Here is a 26,906-nt window from a genome sequence, read left to right as displayed (position 1 = left end):
ATCACACACAGACACAGAGCAGCTGCAGATCACACACACAAACACACACACACGCTTCTACAAGCAGACAGCAACACACCTGAGGAGGAAAGCAGGTGGCTGGAGGTGAGGCCAAACACACACAATAACCCAAAAACACAAACTCTGCACATGCATGGGATGTACCTGCTCATAGCACTACCACAACCAAAGCATGAGCGGACCTACAGCACTTCCATGGAATGTGCACAGTTGTACATAAAACATTTTTCATTGAACACACAGTTGTATACATCCAGGACCCTGTAAAGGGTCTACACCCAGGTCCAAGCTGGTGTTCATGATTGCACCTACATCAGAGATCCATTCAATCACATTCAACATGTTATGAAGTCTGGAATGCAGTTCGGTTTGGGTACTCACTCCCTACAGAACCATCTCTATGTGGGACAAATGCCTTTTTTTTCAGGTCACAAAAGTTGAGATTTCAGCTCCTGACTATAAACATAACCTCCAGCTGGGTCTGATATATGAACTGTTTCTATACTCCAGGTAAAAATCTTTGAGCCCATGGTACTAGTTGCGCAATGTTGGAATGGAAGCTCATAAACCAATGTCTCCATGGTGACCTTTGGTTTAGGAGCCCATAAAGCAGTGGATTTTATTCCACATTACCTTGAGCATGTACCACAGGGAAACTGGAGAAGTTCTCATTAACACAGACATTATAATTACGCTGTAACTCCACTGTAGTTCTCATTAACACAGACACTACAATTACGCTGTAACTCCACTGTAGTTCTCATTAACACAGACACTACAATTATGCTGTAACTCCACTGTAGTTCTCATTAACACACACACTACAATTACGCTGCAACTCGACTGTAGTTCTCATTAACACACACACTACAACTACACCATGACTCTGTTATAGTTCTCATTAACACAGACACTGGAACAACACTGTATCAGTACTGCAACTCTGATGTTCCCCTACCCTATTGTAGTTGATGCGCTAGTGTAGACTGATCTTTTATTTATATTTCAAAAATTTCTCCAGTTGAAAAAAAATATTTTTAACTGATTGAACATAAATATAGATTGAATGTGAGAGTTATTAACTTGAAGCAAATAACAATAATACTCCTTTCATTCCCAAGCAAAATCCTGCAATGTTGATGTACAGGACGTTCACACATCCTGCGGTGGTTTTCCTGTAATGGATTTAAAATTTAGAACTGGAATGCAGTTAATCTGAGTCTGGCACTGAAATGCAGTTAATCTGAGTCTGGCACTGAAATGCAGTTAATCTGAGTCTGGCACTGAAATGCAGTTAATCTGAGTCTGGCACTGAAATGCAGTTAATCTGAGTCTGGCACTGAAATGAAGTTAATCTGAGTCTGGCACTGAAATGCAGTTAATCTGAGTCTGGCACTGAAATGCAGTTAATCTGAGTCTGGCACTGAAATTAAATTAATCTGAGTCTGGAACTGAAATGAAGTTAATCTGAGTCTGGCACTGAAATGCAGTCAATTTGAATTTGGCACTGAAATGAAGTTAATCTGAGTTTGGCACTGAAATGAAGCTGTGTGCTGAATGTGTGCGTTCGCATGTATAAACACACTCCACTGCAGGTAGTAACAGCCCAAAGAAAACAGCACATATCTGTGTGTTTCACAAACATGCCACAACTCTTAAAGAGACAGCCAAAATCAGAGTAGGAGTAAGTATGAAGGATGATCATTTCATCATTAATTTGGTAACATGTAACTTGAATGAGTGTCCAATATCACAGCAGAAGGGCTGTCTGTTTAAGTTTTGGTCCAAAGCAATCTGTATTTACCTGGGGTTTTCTGTACTGATACCTCTAAACAAACATCATGGTTTGTTTCTTGGACATCTGTTGCCATGGTAACTATAAGGTTGATCTGCAATATACAAGGGCAGAAGTGTTCTGAATATGGGTCTTTTACCATAAGACCTCACATAGATTGCTTATGCTACACCCACATACAGACGCCATAGGACCCCATACTGACCACATATGATGACACTGGACCAGACACAGACCACATAGGACCCCACACACACTACATGGGACCCCACAGAGACCACATTGGACCATAAACAGACCATGTAGGTCACCGTTTCAAGCCCAGCACACTCGAGACAGTGGAAACCTGGATAAGGTTTGGAAAACTTAACTTATAATGGTGAGAATCCCTATAGCCCCAGAACACAGCCTGAGAGCAGAGTCACAGAGTAGACACTGAGAGCAGGGTCTGATGGTAGAGTCTGAGAGCAGAGTCTGATGGTAGAGTCTGAGAGTAGAGTCTGATGGTGGAGTCTGAGAGTAGAGAGTCTGAGAGTCTGAGAGTAGAGTCTGATGATAGAGTCTGAGAGTAGAATCTGATGGTAGAGTCTGATGGTAGAGTCTAAGAGTCTGATGGTAGACTGAGAGTCTGAGAGTAGAGTCTGATGGTAGAATCTACTGAGAGAAGCTGTGGTGGAGGTGAGGGTGTTTGGTACTGAGAGAAGCTGCAGTGGAGGGTGAGGGTGTTTGGTACTGAGAGAAGCTGCAGTGGAGGGTGAGGGTGTTTGGTACAGAGAGAAGCTGCAGTGGAGGGTGAGGGTGTTTGGTAGTGAGAGAAGCTGCAGTGGAGGGTGAGGGTGTTTGGTACTGAGAGAAGCTGCAGTGGAGGGTGAGGGTGTTTGGTACTGAGAGAAGCTGCAGTGGAGGGTGAGGGTGTTTGGTACTGAGAGAAGCTGCAGTGGAGGGTGAGGGTGTTTGGTACTGAGAGAAGCTGCAGTGGAGGGTGAGGGTGTTTGGTACTGAGAGAAGCTGCAGTGGAGGGTGAGGGTGTTTGGTACTGAGAGCACTTTACCTAGTTGAGCTGCACACCGTGACAGTCATGCACCACTGCAGAAAAACTTTAGGAAACATTTTGCTCACCTCCACACACAGCCAGGCCTTTAACCTGCTACCTCACCTCCACACACAGCCAGGCCTTTAACCTGCTACCTCACCTCCACACACTGCCAGGCCTTTAACCTGCTACCTCACCTCCACACACAGCCAGGCCTTTAACCTGCTACCTCACCTCCACACACTGCCAGGCCTTTAACCTGCTACCTCACCTCCACACACAGCCAGGCCTTTAACCTGCTACCTCACTGGCCTCAAAGAAACAAAAAATTCAGCAGCACATATTTCATGGTGGTCATATTATCCATCGTCATAATATCTCCTATCACTGCTATGCAGATGACACACAATTGTACCTCTCTGTAAAGCCAAATGATATAAATCAGTTAGCTGCTTTACATCACCGTTTAGCTGAGGTTAAAGACTAGATGTCTCAGAACATTCTACAAATAAACTTTGACAAGACAGAAGTCTTTATCGAAAGTTATATCCATTCTCCAGACATGAAGTCTATATCAAAGAATTTAGGTAGAATCTTTGATTTTAATATGAATTTTGAACAACATATTTTAAAACTTTGGAACATTTATAAAATTAGAGCATTTTTGTCTTTTAGCACCACCAAAAGAATCATACATGCTTTTAATTAATCTTTTAATTAATATTGTAACGCTTTGTTCTCATGTCTTCACTATGGCTCAGCTGCAATCTGTACAGGATTCCGCCACTAGACTACTGAGCAGCAGTAAGTGATCTTCCCATACCACCCCAATTCTGGCTTCTCTGCACTGGTTGCCTGTTGCTTTTAGTTTTATTAATTACTTCCAAGGCCTTACATGGTTTGGCGCCCAATTATATTTGTGAACTTTTAACTATTTATTGTCCCCAGAGGCCTCTCAGATCTGCCAGCCTTGGGCTTTTGGCTGTTCTGCAGTCTAAATTTAAATCCAGAGGTGATCGAGTCATTGCTGTAATGGCCCCTAGGCTCTTCCATACAGCCTTCCATACAATAGCTGCCTTCTGTAATGACTGATAGCTAGTTGCTCCTATTTTTCCTTAGAATTGTATCATTTCCTTTTATTTTGCTTTATTATGTTTTACTTTTACTATGCTTAGTTCTTTGTTTTATTATTTGTGTTTTAATATTGCCTTTTATTCTTGTATATTCTATTTTGCTATTCTATTTTCTGTTCATTCTTCCCTTTTATGCTGCTTTTATTGTACCCCCTGTGTTTTCATTTTAAAACTTTTTTAAATCTGTTTTGGATAGAACTTTGTGCTCTATGCTTGAAAGGTGCTATATAAATAATACATTTTTGTATTATTATTATTATTATTATTATTATTATCTTACACTTCTAATCACAGACCAAGGAAACACAAGAAAAAAACAATTATGCAGGTCAACCATGAGATCCAAACGTAATCAGGCTTAGAGGACAGGGCTTTGCTGTAATGTAAGTTAGCTTATTTCTATAGCAGAATCACACACCCAAACTCTGAGTGTTAAACATGAAACACACACACGACCCACGCAAGGGGTCAACATATCAAACATGAACATTTAGGGCAGGAAGACTGTTGAGTCTATCACCGTGTCTGTGAGATAATGGTACCGCTCCAAACAGACCATCTCTCCAGACCAGTCTCTCTCTCAGCAGTCTTTCTCCTAGCATGGTCTCTCTCTCTCCCTCTCAGCAGTCTTTCTCCTAGCATGGTCTCTCTCTCTCCCTCTCAGCAGTCTTTCTCCTAGCATGGTCTCTCTCTCTCCCTCTCAGCAGTCTCTCCTAGCATGGTCTCTCTCTCTCCCTCTCAGCAGTCTTTCTCCTAGCATGGTCTCTCTCTCTCCCTCTCAGCAGTCTTTCTCCTAGCATGGTCTCTCTCTCTCTCTCTCAGCAGTCTTTCTCCTAGCATGGTCTCTCTCTCTCTCTCTCAGCAGTCTTTCTCCTAGCATGGTCTCTCTCTCTCTCTCTCAGCAGTCTTTCTCCTAGCATGGTCTCTCTCTCTCCCTCTCAGCAGTCTTTCTCCTAGCATGGTCTCTCTCTCTCCCTCTCAGCAGTCTCTCTCCTAGCATGGTCTCTCTCTCTCTCTCTCAGCAGTCTTTCTCCTAGCATGGTCTCTCTCTCTCCCTCTCAGCAGTCTTTCTCCTAGCATGGTCTCTCTCTCTCCCTCTCAGCAGTCTTTCTCCTAGCATGGTCTCTCTCTCTCCCTCTCAGCAGTCTTTCTCCTAGCATGGTCTCTCTCTCTCCCTCTCAGCAGTCTTTCTCCTAGCATGGTCTTTCTCTCTCTCTCTCTCTCTCTCTGAGCATAGTCTCTCTCCCAGTATGGTCTCTCTCTGGGTTTTTGTTCTCCTGCTCTCTGACACAGTAACCTGCAGTTTCACACATTTTGCTTCCATGGCAACCATTTCACTGAGCTCAGAGAACAAGGGAACACCTTGCGTCCAAGCGCGCCATGTAACTGACACCCGTCCTCCCAAAGATGGAGGAGACACAAACCCAACTGCTCCCCTAACCCTGCAGCCTCAGACATACTGTGTGTGTGTATGTGAGTGTGTGTGTGTGTGTGTGTTTGAGTGTTATAGTTAGGGTGAAAAATAAATAAACAGAAATGAACAGACTGAGAACTCAATGCAGGATATTGTGTTGTAAGATTATTGTAGAGGGAAAAGAGAAATGGAGAGGATGATGTTGATTATGACGAAGAACACAGCACCACAAAGATAAGATAAAGAAGAAAAATAAAGACAAATATACATGTTTTGCACTCAACCTGAAAAACTGTATTTTCCCCTTAACTGCAATGTTATGATGAAGAATGCCGAACCTGTACCGAGTGATATGTTTATATGACTGACACACTTCCATAAATGATAAAGGACAAATGAATACTGTTCAACCATGAAACGATGTACCCGGATGTTCGCAGCAGAAAAGTGTTTTAAACTGTTGTTACTCTAAGCTGGTGCTATAGCTAGCCTGTCCTGGCATACTGAGTGAACAGTATGCGAGTGCTTTTGAGTTATACCTCCTGCGCATGAATGCAGCTTCTATCCCTGTTTCCTGCCCCTGTAAGAATGCAGTCTTACCTTATTGTTGTGTCCTGTGCACCAGGATTCGCTTGGACTACCTGCTATCACCCAGGAACTGGGACATTACCTGAAGTGTCAGGTGTCACTGTGCGCAGGAGCAGTGAATGTGTGTGTGTGTGTGTGTGTGTGTGTGTGTGTGTATGTGTGTGTGTGTGTGTGTGCGTGCATGCGTGAATATCTGTGTGTCTAATTATGGATATGAATTACTGATATGCATTTAAATAGAGAAGGCAGAAATAATAGAAAGAAAAAAAGAATAATTATTTATTCCAATCTGCATTCTTTTATATTGCTTGACAAACAAAATTAGTAATAATTCACTTTAAAATCCTACAAGACCGCAGCAATTTTTCTTACGGCCTTTTCATTATAAAACTAAACTATACAGAAGCAGAAATGTATAAAACAAAATCATACAGCATTCAACCAATGATATATCTTCTGGCAGAAGCCTATATATCAGAATAATTCTGCCCAGAAAACACTATGCTACACTTCTACCCACTCAAAAACCTAATGGCTGCAAAATATAAATACCCGCTCCCACAGGGCCTACAAACTGACCACTCCCCTGGAAAGGTCTACAGATCTTATCAGCACTGACCAGCAGTACTGACCAGCAGCACTAAACAGCAGCACTGACCAGCAGTACTGACCATCAGCACTTACCAGCAGCACTAAACAGCAGCACCGACCACCAGTACTGACCAGCAGCACTGACCACCAATACTGACCAGCAGCACCGACGACCATTACTGATCAATAGTACTAACCACCTGTACTGACCAGCAGCACCGACCACCAATACTGACCTGCAGCACCAACCACCAGTACTGACCTGCAGCACCAACCACCAGTACTGACCAGCAGCACCAAATACAGGTACTGGCCAGCAGCACTGACCACCAGCACACAAATGCAGAGGCCAGGGAAGTGCAGCAATACCTGAGAGGGGAAATGTACAGTGCCAAGGGAGACAAAGCAAGTCCTTCCACTACAACCTGACTTTTTAATCCACTAGAACACCAGCCAGCAGGAGCCCCATGCTACAGGGAAATGGTCATGCAAGTATTAGGACCCGGTTCTTCTGAAACTGTAGCGTGTCCCCCCAGTGCCAGCCAGAGCAGCTGCAGGACGCGTCATCACCATGACAGTGCAGCACAAGCGAGGGTCTGTCTCCCTGCCCTCTCATCCTGCAGGAAAACAGAACACTATTCTTCATCAACAGGCTGGCTAAATGACCAACACAAAGAGCTTTCACACAGCTGCTCATTCCTGATTAACTGTGCATGTGCACGTGAGAGAGATGCAGATATGGACAAAAATGGCGAGAGAACAATTACTGCTTGTGCGTGTGACTCTGCTTGTGTGCATGTGTTTGCTACTTGATGTGTGTGCGTGTGTACGCATACGCATGCACGTCCTTTACCCTATGACTATATACACCCTGAGGTAGTTACCACATCGGAAACTCCCGCACACTCCTCTCATGCACACTCCTCCCATGCACACTTCTCTCATGCACATTCCTCCCATGCACACTCCTCTCATGCAGGAATGTGGAAGAGTTGAATTAACGCTGTTAGAGTTGAATTAACACTGTCAGAGTGGAATCAACACTGTTAGAGTTGGATTAACACTGGATATTTTACTGTGTGTGTCTCTGCTTCAACAGGGAAGACTCTGTCAGTCTGACCAAAATCAGGCTTTGGCTGCATATTTACACGCTTACATGTGTAATTCTGTACCCAACATACACTTAACTCCCCACTAGATGGTGCTAGTTACACAGAGTCTCTGAAATTTCCCCAGCATGCAGAGCTATTCAACAGAGGGCTAAACGCGACCCACCATAACTGTCTCCTGAGCCCCTTCATCAATGAGAGAGAGGAGACACATCTTCATTTTAACTGTTTATGATAAACATAACTTCAATAAGTGACACTCTGGTGGACAGGTTAAGGGCCTGAATAACATTCTGTTACATCCCTGTCACACAGAGCGGTCCTCTGGGGTCCTGAGACTGAATGCACACTGTCACACAGAGCGGTCCTCTGGGGTCCTGAGACTGAATGCACACTGTCACACAGAGCGGTCCTCTGGGGTCCTGAGACTGAATGCACACTGTCACACAGAGCGGTCCTCTGGGGTCCTGAGACTGAATGCACACTGTCACACAGAGCGGTCCTCTGAGACCATGAGACTGAATGCACACTCACACAGAGCGGTCCTCTGGGGTCCTGAGACTGAATGCACACTGTCACACAGAGCGGTCCTCTGGGGTCCTGAGACTGAATGCACACTGTCACACAGAGCGGTCCTCTGGGGTCATGAGACTGAATGCACACTGTCACACAGAGCAGTCCTCTGGGGTCCTGAGACTGAATGCACACTGTCACACAGAGCGGTCCTCTGGGGTCATGAGACTGAATGCACACTGTCACACAGAGCGGTCCTCTGGGGTCATGAGACTGAATGCACACTGTCACACAGAGCGGTCCTCTGGGGTCATGAGACTGAATGCACACTGTCACACAGAGCGGTCCTCTGGGGTCATGAGACTGAATGCACACTCACACAGAGCGGTCCTCTGAGACCATGAGACTGAATGCACACTGTCACGCAGAGCGGTCCTCTGGGGTCCTGAGACTGAATGCACACTGTCACACAGAGCGGTCCTCTGAGACCATGAGACTGAATGCACACTGTCACGCAGAGCGGTCCTCTGGGGTCCTGAGACTGAATGCACACTCACACAGAGCGGTCCTCTGAGACCATGAGACTGAATGCACACTGTCACACAGAGCGGTCCTCTGGGGTCATGAGACTGAATGCACACTGTCACACAGAGCGGTCCTCTGGGGTCATGAGACTGAATGCACACTCACACAGAGGAAACTCACATAGACACGGGGAGTACATACAAACACAACACAGCAAAGCCCAGGCTGGGATTCGAACCCAGGGCACTGCAAAATTGTTGCATTGATATACTGTACATCACGGACAAAATTCAATTAAATTCAATTTCATTTGTATAGCACTTTTTGCAGAGAACTGTCACAAAGACGCTTTACAGAGTAGCCAGGCAAAAAAAGCAAACAGAGCAAACACCAGGCCTGAACCCCCAAAGAGCAAGTACATAAGGTGAAAAAACTCCCAAATGGAAATCACAAGAGGAACCCGGCTATAGAGGGGGAGTCCATCTTCCACTGGCCAGCCTCTGCTAACTAAGCAGCATATAATTTAATGGCACAAGCACCCAGAGAAGGGACTGTCACAATGTAGCGGCAGAGGGGAGCAGGCAGCCCATGTAACAGACTCTTCCAGCGAGCTTTCCCACACTGAATCTATTTACACAGCTGGATATTTTACTGGAGAAACACAAAATGACACGGCAACATCTGGGAAATGAAACCACAATCTGTGAACTACAAGCCTACTTCCTCCCCTGGTTCATGTACTGACACAGCCTAAAGTCCCAGATGCATCACCATGCCCCTCTAAACTGCACTACACCTCCCTTCATTTGGACCTCTACTTTTCCATCTAGTTTATTACCTCCACTGTAACCTACTCAACCCATTTTGGCTGCTGCCGTGGATCCCTTATTACTTCTACATCCATTCTACCTCTACTTTACCCCCGGGCCGGCCAGGATGGGCTCCCCCGCTATGGCCGGGTTCCTCTCGAGATTTCTTCCCATCAGGGCTTTATTTTCCCACCACTGCTTTACGTAATGTGCTTGCTATGTGTGGTTCAGGCCTGGTTTTTTCTATTTTTCTGCAAAGCATCTTTGAGACAGGTTTTCTGTAAAAAGTGTGATACAAATAAAAACAGATTTGTTTTGATATTTCTTTAACACTTACACTATACTCCCACAACTTTTATTATGACACTTTGGGGTGTATGTTGTGTTTCATTAGAAATAGAGCATGGTGTGTTCTATGAGGAGTTGCTAGGCAACGTCATGCATTTTGGGGTATCTTGAAAATGCACTTGGTGTTGTGGATTTATTGGTGATGTTTTGGGGAAGTATGAGAAAGGTGTTGAGGATGAGTTTGGCAGCAGACAGCTGCAGAATGGATAAAGAGGGTGTTTATGTGACAGACAGGCTGTGGCAGGATGCCTGCACAATTCTCTCTCTTCCGAAAAGGGCTGGTGTGGGCGCAGGTTTCTCTCTTAGCCCAGAACTAAGACGCCTGATTCTACTTATCAAGGTCTTGACTGAAGACCGTGGTTAGTTAATTAATTGAATCAGTATTTATTTAGTTGAATTTTGTGCCGGACTAAAACTAAAACCTGAGCCCTCCCCAGACCGTGACCCCCGCCCCCACTAAACGCAAGACTGCTCCCAAACTTACTGCATATCTCAGCCAAGTTTATTCATAGAAACCTCACAAAAACCCCATGGAGCAGTCAGCACTAAGCACACAACACAACCACAACGCACTGCAGTCCCATCAGACATCCCATCCTAACCCTAACCCTGAACACACACCCTGGGAACGGCCCTGAGTCTCATTTTACTAAATTTGAAGAGATTAAGCATCTTAGGTCTTTTCTCATAACTTTTATCTTTCATTAATTTAGTATACTCCAAACTATTAGCTGGCCTCCCAATTTTGTATCACCTGCAAATTTAACTAAAGTACTTTCAATGTCCCAGTCAAGGTCATTGAAAAAAATGAGTGGTCCCAGCACTGATCCTTAAAAGACTCCACTTCCAACAGTATCCAGCTCAGATAAGATCTCTCCAACTATGCTTTGGGTTCAATCTTGTAGCCATTTCCAAATTCACTGAAATATCTCCTGTAATTCCTACTGTCTTCATGTAGCTAATAAGTCTCTCATGTGGTACCTTATCAAATTCTTTCATAATGTCATAAGCCTTATAGTCAAAACACTTGGTATCTTCTTCAAAGAACACCAGAAAGTTTGTCAGGCATGACCTTCCCTTGTGAAAACTATGCTGGCTATCCCTCAGGATGTTGCTATTATATTCATCTGCATGCTCCTCCCCAGGTCATGTCTCTGTTATCCCAACTAGTTATTTATGTTTCTATCATTTAGACAAAGACATTTCAGATTACTTCTACATATCCTCTCCCGGGCCCTCAAGTTCCTAGTTTAAATAATCCTGTGCTACCTGAACCATACGCTCACCCAGTCCAGCAGTACCACTCCGGTTCAGGTGCAGCTCATTGCAAAAGGAGTTCCAGCGCCCCATAAACCGGTACCCCTCCTTCCTGCACCAGGTTTGTAGCCATGTGTTTTTTATAAATACCATGCCCTGTATGTGCAGTGTCTTGTCATTTTTCTAATCATTTTAATACCATGTAAGGTGACGTTGAGTGCTCAGAAAGGCGCCTGATGAATGTTATTTATTATTATTATTATTATCATGTGTTAAACTACCATGAAGGTTCTGCTCCTATTCTTTTCTGCTAGCTTCACAAATATGTCCTGCAGAACCTCACACCTACCCCTACCTATGTCATTGGGTCCTACGTGAACCATGATCACTGGATCCCTCCCTGCTCTGGCCAGGAGCTTGTCTGCATGCTCCAGGAGATCTGCTACCTGGGCACCAGGCAGGCAGCACACCTGCAAACAGACTATGCTGTCTACCCCTCTAATGACTGAGTCCCCCTCTATCACTAACTCCCTTTTCCGGGAGGATGTAGCCATCTGGGTGCCCAGTGGCTCATCAGTCCTCCCACTCTCAGGGTGAAGAGCCAGGTCCAATTCCTGCAAGGGCTGGAATCGGTTGGACACCACAACCTCTGGAGATGTCGCCCCTGTGTGGTGTGCACGCCCTTTTCTGCACCTGCGCCCCACTGTCACCCACCTATCTCTCCCTGCCTGCTCTGTCTTCTCCCCCCTTCCTAGCCGTGGAGTGTGCACACCAGTTCCTTAAAGGACATGCAACTCAGTTTCTGGAACTCTGCAAATTGTGAACTGTGGAGTCCAGCAAGCTGGCCCTCGAGATCAAGAATCTTGCTCTCGAGCTGCTCAATGAGCAGGCAATGTCGCCCAGGAAATCGCGTTCCAGAAGCGCGATCATCTTCCACCCCTCACACAGCTTTGGACACATTTTTATTCCCTAACTATCTAGAACTAAATAAAGACTAAGATTGTCAGTGCATGATAGATATGCCTTATAGTTAGTTTACAATATTTTAAAATAGAAAATCCTGCATAGTATGCCTGATGATTTTTACTAAATAGCAATAATGGAAGGGACCCTTGTACTAGGTAATATTTTATTATATTTTATCTCAGGAAAAAATACAACCAAAATTCATCCAGAATCATATTATAATAAAGTACAGAATATGTTATCACATAACAATAAAGTCTAATTATTTAACGAGAGTTATATTGTGCTCCTGGAAGGGTGAATAACCAAAAAAACCTCCAATCAGCAAGGTGCCTGAATGAGCAAACCAGCTAGTTTGCTAGCCGAGTGCTTTACGAAGGGAAAACAGTGAAAAATGACCTCAAGGTCCCTTAACAACCTCCACCAGGCACTTCCCACTCGCTCTCTCTCTGAAACAGGAAGTGCATGTTACCTCAAGGTCCCTTAACAACCTCCAGCAGGCACTTCCCACTCTCTCTCTCTCTGAAACAGGAAGTGCATGTTACCTCAAGGTCCCTTAACAACCTCCAGCAGGCACTTCCCACTCTCTCTCTCTCTGAAACAGGAAGTGCATGTTACCTCAAGGTCCCTTAACAACCTCCAGCAGGGACTTCCCACTCTCTCTCTCTGAAACAGGAAGTGCATGTACAACATACACACACACAAACACACACACAGATGTAATACATTACACATCAAACCTCAGCACAGTAAACACATTACGCATCATCCTTAAAGGCATAGATCTTCTAAACGGCATGATTATTGACAAGATAAAACCCAGGCCTCTTCCCCACCCTCTAAGCACATTAACAATGCGGTATTCTCCATTTATAAATATTAATCTCCTGCTTCATAAAATATGAACGCAGAAAAAAGTGGCTATTCTCTTACTTCTGCAGCAGCTGTGGACAGGGAACTGTAACCCTCTTCTTTTCAAATTGATTTTCCCTCCTTTTTCTCCCCAGTGTGGAGCAGCTCATCACACAATGCGCTGTCAGTTTGGAAGTCGGGCTTGAACAGGCATGAATCAGAGTTTCATGTTCAGCTCAACTCAGACAAACCTGCAGGTGACTGATCCACCAGCAGGGGTCACTGTTGAACAGTTAGATACCCACACATTATCACCCAGAGAGTCATACAGACACGCTAACACATTAGCACCCAGAGAGTCACACAGGCACGCTAACACATTAGCACCCAGAGAGTCATACAGACACGCTAACACATTAGCACCCAGAGAGTCATACAGACACGCTAACACATTAGCACCCAGAGAGTCATACAGGCATGCTAACACATTAGCACCCAGAGCCTCATACAGGCATGCTAACACATTAGCACCCAGAGAGTCATACAGACACGCTAACACATTAGCACCCAGAGAGTCATACAGGCATGCTAACACATTAGCACCCAGAGAGTCATACAGACACGCTAACACATTAGCACCCAGAGAGTCATACAGGCACGCTAACACATTAGCACCCAGAGAGTCATACAGGCATGCTAACACATTAGCACCCAGAGAGTCATACAGGCACGCTAACACATTAACACTCAGAGCCTCATACAGGCACGCTAACACATTAGCACCCAGAGAGTCATACGGGCACGCTAACACATTATCACCCAGAGAGTCATACAGGCATGCTAACACATTAGCACCCAGAGAGTCATACAGGCACGCTAACACATTAACACTCAGAGCCTCATACAGGCATGCTAACACATTAGCACCCAGAGAGTCATACAGGCACGCTAACACATTAACACTCAGAGCCTCATACAGGCACGCTAACACATTAGCACCCAGAGAGTCACGGGGATGTAAGCAAATCACAGTCATTGGATTAGAATGATGGTGTTCTTTTCGATGTTAATGGCAGCAGGTCCCTGGCGATGGCATTTCAGTCACTAGCCCCTGAGTAATATGGAGATAACAGTCACTACTGAGGTGAAAGCAATCCAATGCACATTAGAGGCTTAATTTCAATAGTCAACAGGTGACCTCCGTAACTGGGTGTTTGGTGTCTTAAGGTGATATAGATATCCAACTGGAACAGGATTTGACCAAAGGACTAAATGTTTTTTAACCAATCATCTCTGTTTTTCTCTCTTCATCATCCAATCATAAGCATCTCATCACTGCAGTGTCAAGTGAGCAGACCAGCACAAGCTGCTGTTTCCGTACGCTTCTCTCTCATTTCCCAGCATTCACTGCAGCGCAAACCAGATTAAGAAGCAGGGCTGTGTAAAAAAAATTAAAAGCAATCATATTTATTCTTCCATTGTTTTCCCCAGGAAGAAGACTGTAAGAGGAAATGGCCATAAGGAGAGAGGAAGAGCCGTTGTTTATAATAAGGAATTCACCTTGCGTGTGCAGACAGATTGCGCACAGTGTGAATGAGCCCAGGTGCAACCAGGCTCTAGGACAGAGGGTTCCTCCTGCTCAGGGGTCACCAGGAAGCTCAAAACAGTGCATGTGATGAAGGGGAGCATGAGCTCAGGGATTCAGTTCCAGACCCAGGGTTAGATCAGAAAATTGAAGAGGGATTTACCAATATTAGGGGTGTAATGATAGAGCAATCTGGATCATACCCTACTGTGAGGAAGCTTTAGGTCTACACCCCTGCCTTTTAGTATTATCATCATTAGCAGGCAGAAGTAGCAGTAGTAGTGTGCTAGTGAAATTATTCTTACTGTTACTAATAATAACAAAAATATGGACCATAACCTGCTGTAACCAGTGGTGATTGCTGTAACTGAAATTTTGTGGGAGCAGTAACCCTGTTATTTCCTGGAGCTGACACACACCCCTATATTGGGGATCCAGGAGCTGACACACCCCTATATTGGGTGTCCAGGAGCTGACACAAGCCCCTATATTGGGAACCCAAAGTATGTTTCTCGTGAAAGATAGTGATGGTGCTGAGGTGACTAATACAGGGATTATATCAGACATGAGGCACACTGTAGCAATTAATGACTATGTATTCACACACACACACACACACACACACACTAAATGGGAACTGTTAAGTAGCTAAATGTTTCTGAGATCAAGAATCATTTTCACCCTTGCGCTACAGTATATTTGATATACTAGTAAATCCTTATTTCTGTTTTGCACAGAACATGACATCACTTTACACTCCCGCGAAAATGCTCCATTGTGCTCACCGCGTCGCCCCACGCTCATGGTGATAGCAATCCGGGCCAGAACGGAATCTACAGTAATTTACTAACCCATGGCCGTCACCAAACAGAAGAAATGAACAGTAAAAGTCTAACAAAGCAGCACCGTCGCGTGTCATTTTTTCTTCGTTGTTTTTTTGAAAGTAAAATTGAAATGTGAAGAATATATGTGAATTGTTTATAGGATGAGGAATTGTCAGATGACTCTGCCCAAATATGACAAATGCCGAGCTTAAAAGCGCTGATCAGAACATATGTTTGCTAACAATCAACTGTTTAAATGCTACACGCGGCAATGAATTCGCGTGTCCTATATCCAGGCGATGCCATTCCTTTGAAGCACAACAGAACAGAGAAAGCACAAACGGGCATGCAGGCATTGTGAAAAACGCTGAAAGATGCCTGTCAGAGAGTGGGCTGGACGATGCCCGCGTATCGACCATAATTATGCTTCAGTCTGCCATTCAATATCCCACCGACAGGACGGACACACATTCAATGTTAAAATAGCCGATTGAACGGCAGATAATGTGCTGATGGGAATTAACGGTTGTTCAGACACGTATTTTAGGGGAAAGAGGATCAGTTATGTCAGATATGATCAATAGACAGGTTTGGATGAACGTGACATACAAGGCCAGTTAATCAACCAAACGAAGCAGGCGTATGGTTATGTATTTTATGATTGCCTCCCTATAACAGGCTCATATAACGCATTGAACCCTTCCTCCATTCGCCCTCTCTTCACCACACAACATAAGGAAAATCAGGCAGGATTTCCTTCAACGCCTGAAAATAAGAAGCTCGACAAGGTCAGCGTTGTAAGCTCCAAATCCACGTGTGACACATAAAAACAAATATGAATAAATTCAATATCCTACCACTCAATCACAGAAATTTCCCCTCCACCCGCCTTTGTGTTCCGCGCCGCTCTGCGTCTCCGCCGTGCTGCTGCACGCGAGCTCCGACCTCTTTGTGTTGCTGATGCTGCGGGTGCTCGCTCCTCGCAGCAGACACACAGGATCGAGCCACGAGAGGATCCGCTCTGGAGAAGAACCGCTCAGCACAACTGCACGTGAACAGGGAGGGTGTGGCTGAACAAGACCGCGTGCCATTTGAGCCTCCTTCGCTGCAACAATTACATGCTATTTGCTCGGTCACTGGTCTGTTTGTATTTTGCTGCAATGGTTGCTTTAATAGTTTGCTTACTAGTCGACTTCGTGCGATATTTTTGGTTTTAAAAATCCGTTACGGTAGAATAGCCTACATTTCTTCCTTGTAGATTGGTATAAGACCTACCTATTATTTTTCTTATAAATGGTGCTGGGGGAATTCTAATGTACTATTCCGCAGTTGTATGCTATATCAAACTGAAATATAGGCTTAATGAAACAGAGGGACAATATCACGTGATCGGTTCAAGAAATATGAAGGAACAAGGAACGATTGTTTGGATGAGAGGGACCGGGCTCGAACGGGGGTCTTCACTTGGCAGATAAGTTATTCATAAAACTGTTCCTTTACAACGATTCAGTTTATCGGGCGTGGGCTCGTGTTGTTCTGCGCACTGTGGTGTACATTCTCCATGAGGTTCACTTAAGATAGTCCTACAAAGAACATGCAAGCAGAGTAGGCTACATATTTAAAAAAGATGGAAAGAAATTTAAGAAATGACAAAAGGCAGAATATATAGGCAGTTATATGAACACTGCGCGGATTGCTAGTCGTGCAGCGTACTTGTTCTTGCACGTAGGAAAGTGTGGCCTACGCCACCCCTGTCCACCCCAAAATGATATTCAAATGACTACAATTCCCAGAATTCTGTACTGTAAATAGACACCAGGCTTACTCTTCTGCAGAAACGAATGAGACGGAACTGGAGTGAAAGAAGTTATGGGTGCGCGGTAGTACCCTTAGAAAACCATCTACACTGAAAACACCAAACGAACATAGGTTATGGCTCCAAGTAAACAGGATTTTTCGCTGAAAAGATCCAGCGGAGCTAGGAGTGGCTCAGTGCTAAATTTGAGAACGCCGGTGAACTCGCTCCCTTTGCGGCGGAGCTCAGCGGTCTTGCCCTCGGTGCTGACGTTTGCAGTGATCGTGGCGTCCGGAGGCCTGTTGCTTATGATAGAGAAAGGACTATTGAACAGCGTGGACACCCCTCCGCCTCGAGGAAATGGCAAGAAAATCGATTACCTCAGCCCATCCAGGCATCAAAGTTCTGCCGCGGACGCCGAATCTCAGGTAGGCTATCGATTACTGCATTTATGATTAGACTAGCTTGTGAAGCGCTGCGATAGCGATGAGGAGCACTAACTTCTTATCAGTTTACAACCAATTACTATGTCACAACGTTTATTTACGTTCTGAGAGTTAAGTGTTGAGCCATCTGTAAAGCGGCGCGAGCTCAGTGTAGTGCTGACTTGAGGCACCCGCCAGCGCGAGATGTTAAAACGTGCAGGTCAGTGGAATTTAGGGAAAACTGGCACAACCGCCACAGCTGTACCACTGCGGCAGCCGGCCCGTCGATGAGTGGTGTGTAAATAGTTAACGTGTTTTGTGTTTAATGCTATTTTATGGTTGCAGATTAACCTGATTAACCTGATTAGCGGTATGTGGCCCTGTGGAATGCGATTTGAAATATACGTTGTGGTTGTTTGGCACCATGAAAAAATAAATGTTGCTGTCTTTCAATTTTGGCTTAACATCGACAAAGCAAACTTACCAAAATTAGAAAATGTAGATCCTGTTTTCAGTTCCAATTTTAAGTTATTTATGCACTTGAGTTTGCGGATGTGAAACCATGCATCACATTGCCTCAGTCCTGGGTGCCAAGTGTACATTATCCGTGATGTACGTGTATATTTCAGTGGGATGTGAGCCCTCAATTTTTATTAAATTGTATCACTTGGCCTGGCAATGTTGGATGAAATGTATTTTGCAAACGAAATTGTAGACTGAAATGATGGTGAGTTATAGAACTTTAACTCTGTTATACTTATATACCATGAAAATAACAAATCGTTGCTTGTATTGTGACTTTTGAGGCAGTCATCTGCTTCCAGATGTGATTTTACTTCTTGATATATGTTTCCATTTAAGATCATGCAAGACATCCGGAACCGCACGATATGGACGGTGTGCGGGCAGAAGAACATGCCGCACAGCGTGTGGTCGCTCAGCGCCGTCCAGAGGAAGACGCTGCTGCAGCACATCCTGGTGAACGACGAGCACCGCTTCCTGTACTGCTACGTGCCCAAAGTGGCCTGCTCCAACTGGAAGCGAGTGCTGAAGGTGCTGAGCGGCGCCCTGGAGAGCGTGCACGTCAAGCTCAAGATGGACCACAAGAGCGACCTGCTCTTCCTGGCGGACCTGAAGCCGCAGGAGATCCGCTACCGTCTCAAGCACTACTTCAAGTTCCTGTTCGTGCGCGACCCCATGGAACGGCTGCTGTCCGCCTACAGGAACAAGTTTGGCGAGATCGAGGCGTACCAGAGGAAGTACGGCGCGGAGATTGTGCGGCGCTACAGGAAGAACCCGGGCAAGGCGATGGGGGACGACGTGACTTTCGCGGAGTTTGTGCGCTACCTGCTGGACGAGGACGTGGAGCGCATGAACGAGCACTGGATGCCCGTGTACAACCTGTGCCAGCCCTGCGCCGTGTCCTACGACTTCATTGGCTCGTACGAGCGGCTGCAGGCGGACGCTCGCTTCGTGCTGCAGCGCGTGTCGGCTCCGCCCCACGTGCAGTTTCCAGAGCGACAGGCCTGGTACAGCCCGGTGACCCCCCAGACTCTGCAGTACTACCTCTGCAGCCTCCCCCCCCCTCTGCTCTCTGAACTCCTCCCCAAATACATCCTGGACTTCTCCCTCTTCAGCTATCCACTGCCAAACACCACCAGCCAGCACTGCCGCCAGTAGTGCCCCCATTTTATACTTTTATTATAAAGGCCGAGTTGCCTTATTTTTATATGGAGAGAAATGTAGTCGTATTTCCTTACAGGACTGGGGTTCGTGGCCAAATGACAACAGGAGGGTGAAACCACTGTGAGGCACAGGAATGCATTATGGGATATCTGTAATGGTTCTGTGATGTATTAAGGGATGTCTGTAATGGTTCTGTGATGTATTATAGGATATCTGTAATGGTTCTGTGATGCATTATGGGATGTCTGTAATGGTTCTGTGATGCATTATGGGATGTCTGTAATGGTTCTGTGATGCATTATGGGATGTCTGTAATGGTTCTGTGATGCATTATGGCAGCACAACCCTGTTCCTGGAGATCTACCGTCCTGTAGGTTTTCATTCCAGTCCTAACAAAGCACCTCATTCAGCAGCTTGAGATCGCATCAAGCTGCTTATCACTTGAGTCAGGTGTGCTTTGCTAGGGTTGGAGTGTAAACCTGCAGGTTGGTAGACCTCCAGGAACAGGGTTGGGCAGCCCTGCATTATGGGATGCCTTTACCGATGCTTTGGCCCTGCTCCTGAAACAAACGTCAAACTCTGGTTTCACCCACAAAAGGAAATTAAAGCTCAATTCTGTAATTGTTGAATGACTTTGTTCAGTCAACTTTACACTTGGAGAAGCTTCAGGAAGTACTGCAAAATCTCACAAAAGTGCACTCTCGGCATGTGAGCACCTTGAAAATATCACAAATGCCGAGTGGCAGAATATCCAAGACCCCCGTCTCTAATCCTGGGGGCAATGTCGTTAAGTAAAGCTCAGCTGAAAGGCATACTCAGAATATAACTCTAAATATAACTTTAAAAAATTAAATATGTTTATTCAAATACATTTACATAAATATGAACATTTTCCACAACAGAACATAATGGAATGTTTAATTAAGGCATGATTCAGGGTCTAATACCACTGTTCCTACATACACAGACAGACGCACAGCTGCAGTGCTGGTCTTCATGGTTCTTTAAAGCTGACACTTCTGTGAAAGAGAGCATCAGTTTAGAGGGAGCCCTGAGTGAGCATATGGTGAGTGTGTGTCTGTGTAGTGTGAGTGCGTTTGTGTAGTGTGTGTGTGTTTGTGTAGTGTGAGTGTGTGTATGTGAGTGTGTGTGTGTTTGTACTGCGTGTAATGTGAGTGTGTGTGTGTAGTGTGTGTGAGTGCGTGTAGTGTGTGTGTGTGTTGTGTGTAGTGTGTGTTGTGTGAGTGTGTGTAGTGTGTGTGTGTGTTTGTACTGCGTGTAATGTGAGTGTGTGTTGTGTGTAGTGTGTTGTGTAAGTGTGTGTAGTGTGAGAGTGTTTATTGTGAGTGTTGTGTGTGTAGTGTGAGTATGTAGTGTGTGTTGTGTGAGGGTGTGTAGTGTGTGTGTGTGTGTAGAGTGTAGTTTGAGTGTGTGTAGAGTGTGTGTGTGAAGTATGAGAGTGTATAGTGTAGTGTGTGTGTGCAGTGTGTAAACAGCAGACTCACTTCTCGGGGGACGTCCGCAGAATGGAACGCTCAGGAGAGGGGGGGCGGGGACTGAGGGAAGAGTTGAGGGGGGAGGAGCTTCTGAGGGACGAGAAGGACACGCCCTGTCTGCGCATCTCCTGCACCGCCCGCTCCCTAGGCAACAGAGCAGGACTGTGAGGGAGCGGCTCACCTCTGACCTTTAACCTTTACCTGCAGCACCACCCACACCTTCCTATACCTGCAGAACCACCCACACCTTCCTATACCTGCAGCACCACCCACACCTTCCTATACCTGCAGCACCACCCACACCTTCCTTTACCTGCAGCACCACCCACACCTTCCTATACCTGCAGCTCCACCCACACCTTCCTATACCTGCAGCTCCACCCACACCTTCCTATACCTGCAGCACCACCCACACCTTCCTATACCTGCAGCACCACCCACACCTTCCTTTACCTGCAGCACCACCGACACCTTCCTATACCTGCAGCTCCACCCACACCTTCCTTTACCTGCAGCACCACCCACACCTTCCTTTACCTGCAGCACCACGCACACCTTCCTATACCTGCAGCACCACCCACACCTTCCTTTACCTGCAGCACCACCCACACCAGCTGCATGGTTTTACCTCTCAAAGCGCTCTTTGGTGAGCTGTCTCTTCAGCACATCCAGCTCTGTCTGCAGCTGGGAGACCTTTCCTCTGAGCTGGGAAACCTCCTTCGCCTGCGTCACACTGCGGAGACAAGTTTACATTGACAGACCATCACAGACACTGCAGTTTACATTAATAAACCATTACAGACACTGCAGAGTTTACATTAACAGACCATTACAGATACTGCAGTTTACATTAGCAGACCATTACAGACACGGCATAGTTTACATTAACAGACCATTACAGATACTGCAGTTTACATTAACAGACCATTACAGATACTGCAGGACTGGAATTTCCCACCGCTGGTTTACAGCATCCACATTAACACAGAGGTGGAGGTATAGAGGGGATGATGAAGGTGGTGTAGAGGGGAGGATGAGGGTGCAGGTGTGGAGGAGAAGATGAGGGTGGAGGTGTATAGAAGAGGATGAGGGTAGAGGTGTATAGAAGAGGATGATGGTGATGGTGTGGAGGAGAAGATGAGGGTGGAGTTGTAGAGGGGAGGATGAGGGTGGAGGTGTATAGAGGAGGATGAGGGTGGAGGTGTAGAGGGGAGAATGAGGATGAGGGTGGAGGGGTAGAGGGGAGGATGAGGGTGGAGGGGTAGAGGGGAGGATGAGGGTGGAGGTATAGAGAGGAGGATGAGGGTGGAGGTATAGAAGGGAGGATGAGGGTGGAGGTATAGAGAGGAGGATGAGGGTGGAGGTATAAAGAGGAGGATGAGGGTGGAGGTATAGAGAGGAGGATGAGGGTGGAGGTATAGAGGGGAGGATGAGGGTGGAGGGGTAGAGGGGAGGATGAGGGTGGAGGGGTAGAGGGGAGGATGAGGGTGGAGGTATAGAGAGGAGGATGAGGGTGGAGGTATAGAGAGGAGGATGAGGGTGGAGGTATAGAGGGGAGGATGAGGGTGGAGGTATAAAGAGGAGGATGAGGGTGGAGGTATAGAGGGGAGGATGAGGGTGGAGGTATAAAGAGGAGGATGAGGGTGGAGGGGTAGAGGAGGATGAGGGTGGAGGGGTGGGGGGAGGATGAGGGTGGAGGGGTAGAGGGGAGGATGAGGGTGGAGGTATAGAGAGGAGGATGAGGGTGGAGGTATAAGAGGAGGATGAGGGTGCAGGTATAGAGAGGAGGATGAGGGTGGAGGTATAAAGAGGAGGATGAGGGTGGAGGTATAGAGAGGAGATGAGGGTGGAGTATGAGAGAGGATGAGGGTGAGGTATAGAGAGGAGGATGAGGGTGGAGGTATAGAGGGGAGGATGAGGGTGGAGGTATAGAGAGGAGGATGAGGGTGGAGGTATAGAGGGAGGATGAGGGTGGAGGTATAGAGAGGAGGATGAGGGTGGAGGTATAGAGGGAGGATGAGGGTGGAGGGTAGAGGGAGGATGAGGGTGGAGGTATAGAGAGGAGGATGAGGGTGGAGTATAGAGAGGAGGATGAGGGTGGAGGTATAGAGAGGAGGATGAGGGTGGGGGTAGAGGAGGATGAGGGTGGAGGTATAGAGGAGGATGAGGGTGGAGGTATAGAGGGGAGGATGAGGGTGGAGGTATAAAGAGGAGGATGAGGGTGGAGGGTAAGGGAGGATGAGGGTGGAGGGGTGAGGGGAGGATGAGGGTGGAGGGTAGAGGGGAGGATGAGGGTGGAGGTATAGAGAGGAGGATGAGGTGGAGGTATAAGAGGAGGATGAGGGTGGAGGTATAGAGAGGAGGATGAGGGTGGAGGTATAGGGGAGGAGGATGATGGTGGAGGTATAAGAGGAGGATGAGGGTGGAGGTATAAGAGAGGAGATGAGGGTGGAGGTATAAAGAGGAGGATGAGGGTGCAGGTATAGAGAGGAGGATGAGGGTGGAGGTATAAAGAGGAGGATGAGGGTGGAGGTATAGAGAGGAGGATGAGGGTGGAGGTATAGAGAGGAGGATGAGGGTGGAGGTATAGAGAGGAGGATGAGGGTGGAGGTATAGAGGGGAGGATGAGGGTGGAGGTATAGAGAGGAGGATGAGGGTGGAGGTATAGAGGGGAGGATGAGGGTGGAGGTATAGAGAGGAGGATGAGGGTGGAGGTATAGAGGGGAGGATGAGGGTGGAGGGGTAGAGGGGAGGATGAGGGTGGAGGTATAGAGAGGAGGATGAGGGTGGAAGTATAGAGAGGAGGATGAGGGTGGAGGTATAGAGAGGAGGATGAGGGTGGAGGGGTAGAGGAGGATGAGGGTGGAGGTATAGAGAGGAGGATGAGGGTGGAGGTATAGAGGGGAGGATGAGGGTGGAGGTATAAAGAGGAGGATGAGGGTGGAGGGGTAGAGGAGGATGAGGGTGGAGGGGTGGAGGGGAGGATGAGGGTGGAGGGGTAGAGGGGAGGATGAGGGTGGAGGTATAGAGAGGAGGATGAGGGTGGAGGTATAAAGAGGAGGATGAGGGTGGAGGTATAGAGAGGAGGATGAGGGTGGAGGTATAGAGAGGAGGATGATGGTGGAGGTATAAAGAGGAGGATGAGGGTGGAGGTATAGAGAGGAGGATGAGGGTGGAGGTATAAAGAGGAGGATGAGGGTGGAGGTATAGAGAGGAGGATGAGGGTGAAGGTATAGAGAGGAGGATGAGGGTGGAGGTATAAAGAGGAGGATGAGGGTGGAGGTGGAGATGTTCTTACACTTTACTGTCGGCGAGGGTCAGGCGATCTCGCAGCACCTGGAGCTCAGACTGGCGCTCGCTGGCGCTCAGGTGCGTCTCAAACTCCTTCTGCCGGTTGCTGCTGAGCAGTGTCTCCAGGTTCCGCACCGTCAGCCTCTCATTGGACAGCTGCTTCTTCAGAAGGTCCGCCTCCGACCGCACGTCCTCTAGCTCTCCCATCACCTGCAGGAAACACACCACACTCACTTTACCTACAGGAAACACCACACTCACCTTTACCTACAGGAAACACACCCCACTCACCTTTACCTACAGGAAACACACACGCCACTCACTTTTACCTACAGGAAACTCACCCCACTCACCTTCACCTACAGGAAACATACCCCACTCAGCTTTACCTACAGGAAACATATACCACTCACCTTTACCTACAGGAAACACACCCCACTCACCTTTACCTACAGGAAACATACCCAACTCACCTTTACCAACAGGAAACACACACACCACTCACCGTTATAAACAGGAAACAAAAACACGCCCACACACAGGAAACACTGCTCGCTGATGTACAGGTAAGACTCACCCTTTCTAGTTCCATACTCTTGGAGGTGAGCTGGCGTGATGTCATTTCCTTGTTGGAGTCCAGTTTGACGCAGAGCTCCCTGACGGAGGCCAGGTCAGCGAGGGCGGAGTCTCTCTCTGTATTGGCCAGCTGCAGCTCCTCCTCCAGGCGGGACAGACTCCTCACCAGCGAGGAGCCCTGTGCCTCGTATGCCTGCTGGGCACTCATGTGCTGTAGGAAAGACCAGCACATCCACCAGTAAGGGGAAAACTCACAGCACATCCAACAGTGAGGGGAAAAGAGTTAGGGTTAGGGTTAGGGTTACCATAACAGTGATAGAGAACCATAACAGTGATAACAGTCAGAACCACCATTTCACTGAGGAACAGAAATGCATAACTGCTCTCTCAATTGCCTTTTCAGTGAGGAACAGAAACGCAACCGCATTATTATGGAATATTGTTGGTTACAACCACAGACTGCATTTCAATAGAGGGTTAATCACTTGCTCCTTCATCCTTTCCTTTACCCCTCTGACCTCCTGTACCTCTCTCTCCAGTATTGCTCTCACCTCCTGCATCTCTCTCTCCTGTAATTCTCTCTCTCACCTCCTATATCTCTCTCCTGTGTCTCCCTCTCTTACCTCCTGTGTCTCTCTCTCACCTCCTGTATCTCTCTCCTGTGTCTCTCTCTCACCTCCTGTATCTCTCCCTCTCCCTCTCTCTCTCTCACCTCCTGTATCTCTCTCTCTCTCTCTCCCTCTCTCTCTCTCTCACCTCCTGTATCTCTCTCCTGTGTCTCTCTCTCACCTCCTGTATGTCTCTCCTGTCTCTCTCTCACCTCCTGTATCTCTCTCTCTCTCCCTCTCTCTCTCTCACTCACCTCCTGTATCTCTCTCCTGTGTCTCTCTCTCACCCGTATGTCTTCGTCTCTCTCTCACCTCCTGTATCTCTCTCTCTCTCTCCCTCTCTCTCTCTCACTCACCTCCTGTATCTCTCTCTCCAGGTGGCTGACTCTCTCTCTCTCTCACCTGTATCTCTCTCTCCAGGTGGCTGACTCTCTCTCTCACTCACCTCCTGTATCTCTCTCTCCAGGTGGCTGACTCTCTCTCTCAGGTGTCTGCGTTCGGTGTCGGCAGACAGGAGCTCCAGGCGGATGGAGTTGTTCAGCCCCTCTGCCTGGTGCAGCTTCAGCTCGGAGTCCTCGGCCTGAGAGTGGGCCATGCGGAACCGCTCCAGAACCTCCCGGTTCTCCTGCTCCTGCCGACCCACACAGCAACAACACAACCGCATCAAACAGGGTAACAGCAACAACACAACCATATCAAACAGGGTAACAGCAACAACACAACCGCATCAAACAGGGTAACAGCAACAACACAACCATATCAAACAGGGTAACAGCAACAACACAACCGCATCAAACAGGGTAACAGCAACAACACAACCACATCAAACAGGGTACAGCAACAACACAACCGCATCAAACAAGGTAACAGCAACAACACAACAATATCAAACAGGGTACAGCAAAACACAACCGCATCAAACAGGGTAACAGCAACAACACAACCATATCAAACAGGGTAACAGCAACAACACAACCGCATCAAACAGGGTAACAGCAACAACACAACCACATCAAACAGGGTACAGCAACAACACAACCACATCAAGCAGGGTACAGCAACAACACAACCACACCAAACAGGGTAACAGCAACAATACAACCACATCAAACAGGGTACAGCAACAACACAACCACATCAAACAGGGTAACAGCAACAACACAACCATATCAAACAGGGTAACAGCAACAACACAACCACATCAAACAGGGTACAGCAACAACACAACCACATCAAACAGGGTACAGCAACAACACAACCACATCAAACAGGGTACAGCAACAACACAACCATATCAAACAGGGTAACAGCAACAACACAACCGCATCAAACAGGGTACAGCAACAACACAACCACACCAAACAGGGTAACAGCAACAACACAACCACATCAAACAGGGTAACAGCAACAACAAACCATATCAAACAGGGTACAGCAACAACACAACCACATCAAACAGGGTACAGCAACAACACAACTATATCAAACAGGGTACAGCAACAACACAACCACATCAAACAGGGTAACAGCAACAACACAACCATATCAAACAGGGTAACAGCAACAATACAACCACATCAAACAGGGTACAGCAACAACACAACCACATCAAACAGGGTAACAGCAACAACACAACCATATCAAACAGGGTACAGCAACAACACAA

General features: G+C 46.8%; 3 protein-coding genes across 5 annotated transcripts in view; 1 reads left to right on the top strand and 2 right to left on the bottom strand.

The window, feature by feature from the left end:
- The window catches only part of cracd (capping protein inhibiting regulator of actin dynamics), a 28,551-nt gene extending 12,190 nt beyond the window's left edge, over positions 1–16,361 (bottom strand). Inside the window, exons 1-2 of one of the 2 annotated variants that reach the window (XM_064333990.1) lie at positions 5,997–6,143; positions 1,826–1,910 (exon numbers count right to left, since the gene is read on the bottom strand). In XM_064333990.1, coding sequence (XP_064190060.1) covers positions 1,826–1,892 — 67 coding nt within the window. In that variant the 5' untranslated portion in view covers positions 1,893–1,910; positions 5,997–6,143. Of the gene's footprint in view, positions 1–1,825; positions 1,911–5,996; positions 6,144–16,220 lie in introns of those variants that run through there. The other variant, XM_064333991.1, reaches the window with a different exon arrangement.
- Positions 16,362–17,295: 934 nt separating this feature from the next.
- Positions 17,296–19,890, top strand: chst14 (carbohydrate (N-acetylgalactosamine 4-0) sulfotransferase 14). The gene is made up of 2 exons (XM_064334000.1): positions 17,296–17,586; positions 18,445–19,890. Exons 1-2 carry the CDS (start codon positions 17,296–17,298, stop codon positions 19,261–19,263), a joined length of 1,110 nt encoding a protein of 369 aa, XP_064190070.1. The 3' UTR covers positions 19,264–19,890.
- Positions 19,891–20,104: 214 nt separating this feature from the next.
- cep135 (centrosomal protein 135) overlaps positions 20,105–26,906 on the bottom strand; it is a 21,993-nt gene continuing 15,191 nt past the window's right edge. Inside the window, exons 20-25 of one of the 2 annotated variants that reach the window (XM_064333992.1) lie at positions 25,686–25,871; positions 24,634–24,843; positions 24,064–24,266; positions 21,394–21,498; positions 20,775–20,909; positions 20,105–20,288 (exon numbers count right to left, since the gene is read on the bottom strand). In XM_064333992.1, coding sequence (XP_064190062.1) covers positions 20,264–20,288; positions 20,775–20,909; positions 21,394–21,498; positions 24,064–24,266; positions 24,634–24,843; positions 25,686–25,871 — 864 coding nt within the window. In that variant the 3' untranslated portion in view covers positions 20,105–20,263. Of the gene's footprint in view, positions 20,289–20,774; positions 20,910–21,393; positions 21,499–24,063; positions 24,267–24,633; positions 24,844–25,460; positions 25,498–25,642; positions 25,872–26,906 lie in introns of those variants that run through there. The other variant, XM_064333993.1, reaches the window with a different exon arrangement.

This window comes from Anguilla rostrata, chromosome 4, assembly GCF_018555375.3.
Source record: "Anguilla rostrata isolate EN2019 chromosome 4, ASM1855537v3, whole genome shotgun sequence".
NCBI classification, from domain to species: Eukaryota; Metazoa; Chordata; class Actinopteri; order Anguilliformes; family Anguillidae; genus Anguilla; species Anguilla rostrata.
Note: the sequence above shows the minus strand (reverse complement) of the source record. Positions and strands in the feature narration are given on the sequence as shown.

Excerpts from the sequence above, each read along its gene's own strand:
- chst14 (XM_064334000.1), top strand. The coding sequence starts at position 17,296 with ATGGCTCCAAGTAAACAGGATTTTTCGCTGAAAAGATCCAGCGGAGCT. Across the intron at positions 17,587-18,444 it reads CCGCGGACGCCGAATCTCAG|ATCATGCAAGACATCCGGAA; the intron begins GTAGGCTATCGA and ends TTTCCATTTAAG.